This window comes from Polyergus mexicanus, unplaced genomic scaffold (assembly GCF_030449975.1).
Source record: "Polyergus mexicanus isolate NDT 795.1 unplaced genomic scaffold, iyPolMexi1.0 SCAF_16, whole genome shotgun sequence".
NCBI lineage: Eukaryota > Metazoa > Arthropoda > Insecta > Hymenoptera > Formicidae > Polyergus > Polyergus mexicanus.
The window spans coordinates 4,232,119-4,239,617 of record NW_027223336.1 but is presented as its reverse complement, the minus strand read 5'-3'; the positions used below and the strand labels follow the sequence as shown (position 1 = coordinate 4,239,617).

The window sequence follows — 7,499 nt, the reverse complement described above, 5'->3', positions numbered from 1 at the left end:
GGCGTAAAAAGAAATGCGCTTGCGTGATATTTGGACATCTTGTAAATTTGAACAGCGCATTTCACACGAATCTCAACATCCTCAAAAGGAGCAAGAACAATCTCAGTGACAGGGATTATGTATCATATCGGCTGTCAGACATCCCACTCGAGTATCTCGACGTTATTGCGTTCACGTTGCCGCGCTCGAGATACCGGGCGGCTCGTTAGTTCGGGATCAATTAGCGCGTCGCGACCAGAAACGCGAGTACTTTGAGAAGTCTTCCCGATGAAATAAAACGCCTTTCCGAAAACGCGACGTTGTCGCGCGCGTAAAGAGCATCGGAAATGCCAGTACGACGTTAATTAACGATGCGAATTAACACGAGGATAATTTTAGTCGAGTGCTTATACCGCAACGGGGGGTGATTACGTTAATTACGGCCCCCTATTTGAAAGCGTCGCTTCTGAAGACATTTTTGACGAGGAACACGGGCAAAATAGTAAAAGAAAATCCGATCAATAGTTTTCGAGATACATTACTTGAAAGTATTGAACATGATGATAAAATTTTATAAAAACGGACCCAACGATGTTGACCTTGACATATGTTGTCAAGATCATGATCCTGGGTAACTTTTCCTTATAACTTAATCGGCGATCTCTTATAATTTTTGAGATATTTAAAGTTAAAGTTTAATTCAAAACGAAAATTTAGTTTTAAATTAGAAATAGATTTGGGTTAGGTTATATCTTTCGAAAGTGGAGCCCCCCCGTAGGGGGGACGGAACCCACTGTGTCCACGCATATAATTTACAACGCGAAGCGAGGTCCACCCTATAATTGTTGTGTGGGTGAATCGATGGGTTAGATTCGAAACGAAAATTTGGTTTAGGTTATATAACGTGGGTGGGAGACGGGTTGAGTTAGGTTAGTTTTATTATCGTTTTATTAACATTTTATTATCATGTCCAGTACTTTAAAGCGATATATCTCGAAAATTATTGGTTGGAAAATTTTTTTACTATTATTTTTCTCGTGTTTCTCTTCAAATATGCTTTCCGTAACGATCTTTCAAATAGGGGGCCGTAGTTATCGTAATTGTACCCGCAACGGCAGCATCTTAAACATTTCTCGGCAATATAATTTCTGAACTCAAGCGCTATAGCACATGGTTATGACATTTTTATTTATTTTTATTTTTATTTTACTTTCACATAAGCGAAGCAACAATAAACAATTGCTTGTCATTTTCATTAGTTCATTATTTGATTTTTTCATAGTAGTATTATTTTCCAGCTTTGTATATATATTTGTCATTGTTATTGCGCGAGATGTTTCTTATCAATATTGATTATTTATATTATAAATTATTTTGGGAAATAAAATGGTTGAGAGAAGAGAATGCATATTAAAGATTTCTTTTATCTTCGATTTAATCGCAGACGAAACGTAAGCGGATTACATAGAATATTACAATTATTTATTGCGGAAATATACGTTGTACGTTATACCTTCCATGTCTATATACGTGTGTATAACATATATCTAAGTTTGTATATGAGAAGTGAGGGGAATATATGCATAATATATATACAATGTGAGATCGTTCCACGTTCATATAATGTAGTAACCATGTTTTAACTAATCTATTCGGTATTTTACATATACACAAGAGCACAAGCTATTTACACATTTTGTACAATGAAATAAATAATTTATATTTTTGATATATGATACTCATATATATATATATAGACATATACTATTAAATCTGACTCTTTCTTAAAAACTAATTCTAAATATATATACATCCTATAAGCGTGTAAGTCTTATTGTTAATTTACGGCTTACTAGATACACTTTAGATTTAAAGCCCTTATACAATATATGTATGCTAAACGAATGACTCTTCATACAACTAAAGCAACTTTTACGATTTGAATCGTAAGTTCGAGGATACAAGATATTGGCAATGTATAATAGATAAAAGTTTATGAGATCGCAAAACTTTGCATAAGAATAGAATATATAATTACATAGTAGACGCACCGATATTAAAATTATTAATTCATTTTCATAAAATCTCGTCAGTGTTTTAATTCTGCAAATACTTACCCACTGTATTTGAGTACAAAAGTGTTAAAACTGAATAATTTTCTATTATTTCCTCTTATATTTTATCGTTATAAAAATTCTTTTTATTTTATCCTTCCCATTCTTTTAGCAACGTATCCTGCATATATTTACATTTAAGTGAAGTAAAAGTTAAAATCAAATAATTTTCCATTATTTTTCTTTCGTGCATAGATTATTGGTATAGTATATAAGTTTATTCGCTAATTTTTAATGCAAAATTCTGTACAATTCGATAAATAAGGTAACAAGATACGTTATATGCGTGCAGTTGCTAATGTTACCTTATTTAATTATCCTAGTACATCGATTTACTGTTCATCTTTTTTTACCTTATTTTTGGATTGCACTTGTTATAACAATTTTATTGTTGCGTTTCATTTTCAGTCTTCATTCAATCACCGTTGATTATTATATCCGTAATTTTTTATAAATTATTTTAATGTCTTTCTTTAGCGATAACACTCGACGCTGACGATGGTTCCTAAGAGACGTGGCTATAGCAACACATCATTCCAATCTTCAACTCCTCGTTTCATCGTTTCCATTTAAATTTACGCGAGTCTTAACAACTTCTCTCGATTACGATCTCTTCGTCGTCGTCGTCCACCGGTACGGTGGAATGATTGTAAAGGCCTTGCGCCATTAGTTGAAGAGCCAATGGATTTTTCTGTCCGCTCGCCTTCTTTAGCTTCGCCCGTTTGTTCTGGAACCAGATCTTGATCTGGGCCTCATTTAGGTTCAGCTCCCGCGAGAGCTCCTGCCTTCTCCTTTCTGTCAGATATCGATTCTCCGTGAATTCTCTTTTCAACCTGGACAGTTGTTCGGCACTGAAGGCCGTCCTGGGTCTCTTCTCTTCCGGCAAACTGTTCTTACTCGTCTGCGAACGTTTCACTCGCCTCGTGCGCGGTCCTGAAACGACAAAGGAACTTCGCATTAATCTTCACACTATGGTGATTTAAATCCGAGACAACGTGGCTAAGGGAGGGGGACATTACGTCTCGGCGGAAAGTGGGCGTTCTCATCAATTTGTCCACGCATACATACACACACACACACACACACACACACACACACACACACACACACATACACACATACCAATGTGATTCAGCGTTTTTGCGACGACGAGAACGCGAACGAACGAGCGAGCTCGTTCGCACAGTAAGAAGGACACTCGGGGATAACTATATCCGAGCAAAATGGCTTTGGAATTTAACGAAGGTGGAAATTCGTTCGACTAATCGCGTAGGAACGTCATATACAAAATTATACTTCCTATGCGAATTGCGAATCTTACGTTTATCGACTCATATAAATCGGGTCATGCGTGCTTTCTTATTTTCACGTTAATGATTGAAATTCGCCTCGTAACCAAAGTAACGTTTACAACGGCGAGTTCTGAGCACGCTTTTGATTTTTGTTTAATTATTTAGATAACGCAATCATGTGTGTGAAGCTGAAATACATCCGCATGCTTTTGCGCAGCTATTCTCGATGGTTTCTTTATCCTTTGAAGAGAAATCATTAAGCCCGAACGCTTGCAGTTGTTCGTAGTTTAAATTATATCTCTATACAATGTGCGTTGTAATTATTATCGACAATATGCAATAAAGTATATATATATATTAGGTGTACAAACAAGTTTCCGCCGTTTGACAAAAGTTGGCGCCACCAGTAAGTTATGATTAAAATTGTCAGATGTAAAACGTCCTTATCGTAAGATTGGACATCACTCAATAACATAACCTTAAAATATTAGTGATTTTTTATCAGTATAATATATTCTTTTGTGTGCGAAAATGTCGAGTTTTGAGCCGAATAAGCGTCATTTGCCGGAACTTTTGATTTACTTCTTCAATTTGAAGAAATCTGCAGCTGAGGCGTATCGATTGCTTGTAGAAGCGTATGATGAGGCTGCCTTAAGTGAGAGAAGTTGTCGTGAGTGGTTTCAAAAGTTTAAGAACGGTGAATTTGACATCGAAGACAAAGAACGTAGCGGAAGGCCGAAAGTGTATGAAGACGCGGAATTGGAAGCATTATTGGATCAAGATTCGTGCCAAACGCAAGAAGAACTTGCACTTACATTGGGAGTGACTCAAAACATTAAGTTCCGTTCTTTCACAATAAATGCCCAATTTTTGATAAAAAACGGCGGAATTATTCTCATATTATTATTGTTAAAAGAAATCATTACTCTGTTTCTTTGTAAAGATTTATTTGTCGTTAATATTACCAATGTTTTTATCATCTTAGAGACACTAACTTAAAAAAAAAAAAAAACGCTAACTTCAACAAAATATAAAAACTGCAAACTTGCTAGTGAAAATATAGAGGTTTAAAGGAATAAAGATATAAATTAAGAAATTGTTACATCTTCATTCTGCATGGAGAGAGAGAGAGAGAGAGAGAGAGAGAGAGAGAGAGAGAGAGGGACAGAGGGATAAAGAAACCGAAGGAGCGCCGAAGAAAGAAGAAGAATAGCAGCATCGTATGTGGGACGCGCTGATTGCGGAGGGTAGTTTCGCGAATGTAGGTTCTACACAATTAATTCCTGCGAACGAACGCAGGTGATGCCGGGCCGTCGACCTCGTCTATCTAAGTCGCGGCTATTAGATATAACTTATGCAGCTCGTGATCCTTTCGTGAGATCTCCTGTGCGAAATTAATAACTTATTGCGGTAATATCGAGCGACAAAACGGACATTAAAGTCCACATGTCGATCGCGCGTCGTATAATTTATTTGCAGAATAATTGTCTAACGACAATGGGTAATTAGACATTCGAGATTATTCGTCCACGCGAGTTGAACGCTATTGATGTAGAAAGTGAGAAAGGGAGCGATCCAATCGTTTACATATAAGTTTATCAAGTTTATAATAATCGCGAGTTTGTACGTCGCATTTCGTTCCGTGTATTCTTATCATTAGGGATCGCGTTTTCTCTGCGTCATAAACATTCGTGCGCCTTGAAGCTACCTTGTTCCTGTTTGTCGAAACGAATAGAGTCGCTAAGTCGAGAAAGTATGATTCGTTCGCGAAAGGACTGCGATTTATACATGTAAAAGAAACAGCGCTTATTACGTCAAGCCCCTTAATCGCGCGCAGAGAAACTGGGTGGGTGGGGGTGGGAAGGGAGGGAGGGGGTGACTTTTTCGTTCAATCCGTGACTTTCAAATACAAAGCTTGATGATAAGCTCACGGACGAAAACGACATTTTGCTCGAAGGGATTTTACTTATCTTTATGCCGCATAATTTTTCAACGGCCTTGATAGAAATTTTAATTAGCGGTCGATGATTGTGTGACTACACAGAGCCGGCATAAGTGAATAAAAACATCTTGATAGACGTCTCCGACATTGTGACCGCGCAAGTTCTTCTTGCATGTAGTTAAACGTACCAGTCACGTACTATGCTCACGAAAAATCCGATAAATTTCTAACCTGTTTGCTTTTTAGCGCACATTGTTAGACCGATGCAGACCGAAAGCACGAAACTGATATTCGCATGAGATGACATGTTATCAAAAAAAAAAAAAAAAAAAAAAAATCGAGAAATAAAATCAAGAGCGATACGATCATCTATCTGTATCGAATATTCATACAATTAATGCGTAAAATTAAATTCTAATAAAATACATATATTTCAACATATAAAAAAAAGTCAAAAAAAGATTTATATATCTGTCAAACTTACCAGACGACGGTCGGTCCGAGTATCTGGTGCAATATACCCAAGCCGGCCATAGGCTTTGGCTGTTAGTGCCGTTTTGCTGACTCGCCAACGTGTTACCGCTAGTGTTCTCGCCGTTCGAAGAATCGCCGCTGATCGTGGACGATGTGGAACACAAGGACGGCGGGCCGGTGACCGAGCTGCTGGTGACCGAGCTTCTGCTGGACGCGAGGCTTTCGAGACTGCCGCTTCTACTGAGCCCATTGCCATGCCTCTGCAGAGGTGACGCGATCCCGCAAAGGGGCGAGAAAGCGTCCTTCTCCCGATGACCCGAATAATTCGTCAACTGAGGCGATTGCGGGGACGAGAGGCGCGTGGATGACAGGCTGAGATCGCGCGGAAGCGGAAGCGGACTGTGTTGCGGATGCTGCGCGGGAATAGCGGCGGACACTGTGGATTCGTTCGGTACCTTCGTGTTGAGAATGGCCACGCGACCGAAATCCGGCTTGAGAATGTTGACGACGCTGAAGGGCAACGATCTCTCGGTGTCCTGTTGGTGATCCGGCTGACGATCCTGACGCGGCACTACGCGGCTCTCCGATGACAGCGGGTGATGATGGTGGCTTGGAACCCCCAATCGCAATCTGTACGCACTCTCCATAGCCACAAGAGCCATTTTTTTTCTCGTATTAGAGAGTCTTTGCTCGATAAGATGAGACAGGAAATTGATAGTGACACTAGTCCCCGACTAAGGAGTCGCCATATCGAGAAGAGAACACATGATTTCACTGTCCACTGTGCTCTCGCGTAAATTAAATCTTTATAGATGTCACGTAGATGAATGAGAATTTTTGAGTCGCTTGCGACCTCAAAAGTTTATTCGTTCAACACCATTCACCAATATTGTCATTGTTCACGTGTCGCTATATTCATCACGAACCACTTATTTCGTAATTGCACGAAATGGTATCTTGTTATCCACTGCTCAATTAACTCTCTTGAAAACTTTGAATTTATTATAATCGCCTCGAACGTATCTTAATGCATCGCACGATAAAGGCATTGCATGAAATACTCTAGAAGTATTCATGCATCCAATATGGTAGTGGCGTGTTAATTATCGGCTCGCCTTCGGAGCCGGTCTGGAGACTCCTGCTATCGGCTTTTCCCGAGGGTTTCCGAGTACTCTGGCGAGTGCTGTGACGGGTCTGACTGGCTGTCCATCCGTCGCTCAGTGATGTCTAAACTAGGGGACCAGCGGTCCCTACTTACCGCCTGTCCCTCCTCGCCCCCGTCCCCTTCACTCCTCCTACGCCGCAGTCCGGAGTACAGTGCACTAGACACTCTCGATTGTATCTCTATTAACTCTTCGGTCAAAGGCTCCGCCTACCTTACTGGTAAGGTGTACCATTCTCCCTTCTGCCTGTCGTCATCCCCACCGCCAGTGGTACAGATAGTAGGGGGCTATGTTCACGGAATTTCCTGGAAATCAATGTTACGCTTCTTCCACGATGAGATTCGTCTCTCTTTATTCTATCACTTTGTAACGATCGGTCGATTAATCGATGAGATATTTAGCCATCTTATCTCGAGAACCTTTATTTAGTTTTTATATATGAAATGATTCGTAATATTAATATTTACAATATTTGAACATTAAAAGACATCTTCAATTTTAATATGCGTAAAATTAAATTACTTACTATTAAATT

The 7,499-nt window shown here is 39.3% G+C and overlaps 1 protein-coding gene across 1 annotated transcript; it reads right to left on the bottom strand.

Annotated features, from left to right (window-relative positions):
• Positions 1-2,372: 2,372 nt before the first annotated feature.
• Positions 2,373-7,091, bottom strand: LOC138940120 (homeobox protein engrailed-1a). Its single transcript, XM_070308666.1, has 2 exons — positions 5,812-7,091; positions 2,373-3,026 (listed from the first exon to the last, which is right to left on the bottom strand). Exons 1-2 carry the CDS (start codon positions 6,461-6,463, stop codon positions 2,680-2,682), a joined length of 999 nt encoding a protein of 332 aa, XP_070164767.1. The 5' UTR covers positions 6,464-7,091; the 3' UTR covers positions 2,373-2,679.
• Between the last annotated feature and the right edge of the window lie 408 nt (positions 7,092-7,499).

Excerpts from the sequence above, each read along its gene's own strand:
- LOC138940120 (XM_070308666.1), bottom strand. The coding sequence starts at position 6,463 with ATGGCTCTTGTGGCTATGGAGAGTGCGTACAGATTGCGATTGGGGGTT. Across the intron at positions 3,027-5,811 it reads CTCGGACCGACCGTCGTCTG|GACCGCGCACGAGGCGAGTG; the intron begins GTAAGTTTGACA and ends TTGTCGTTTCAG.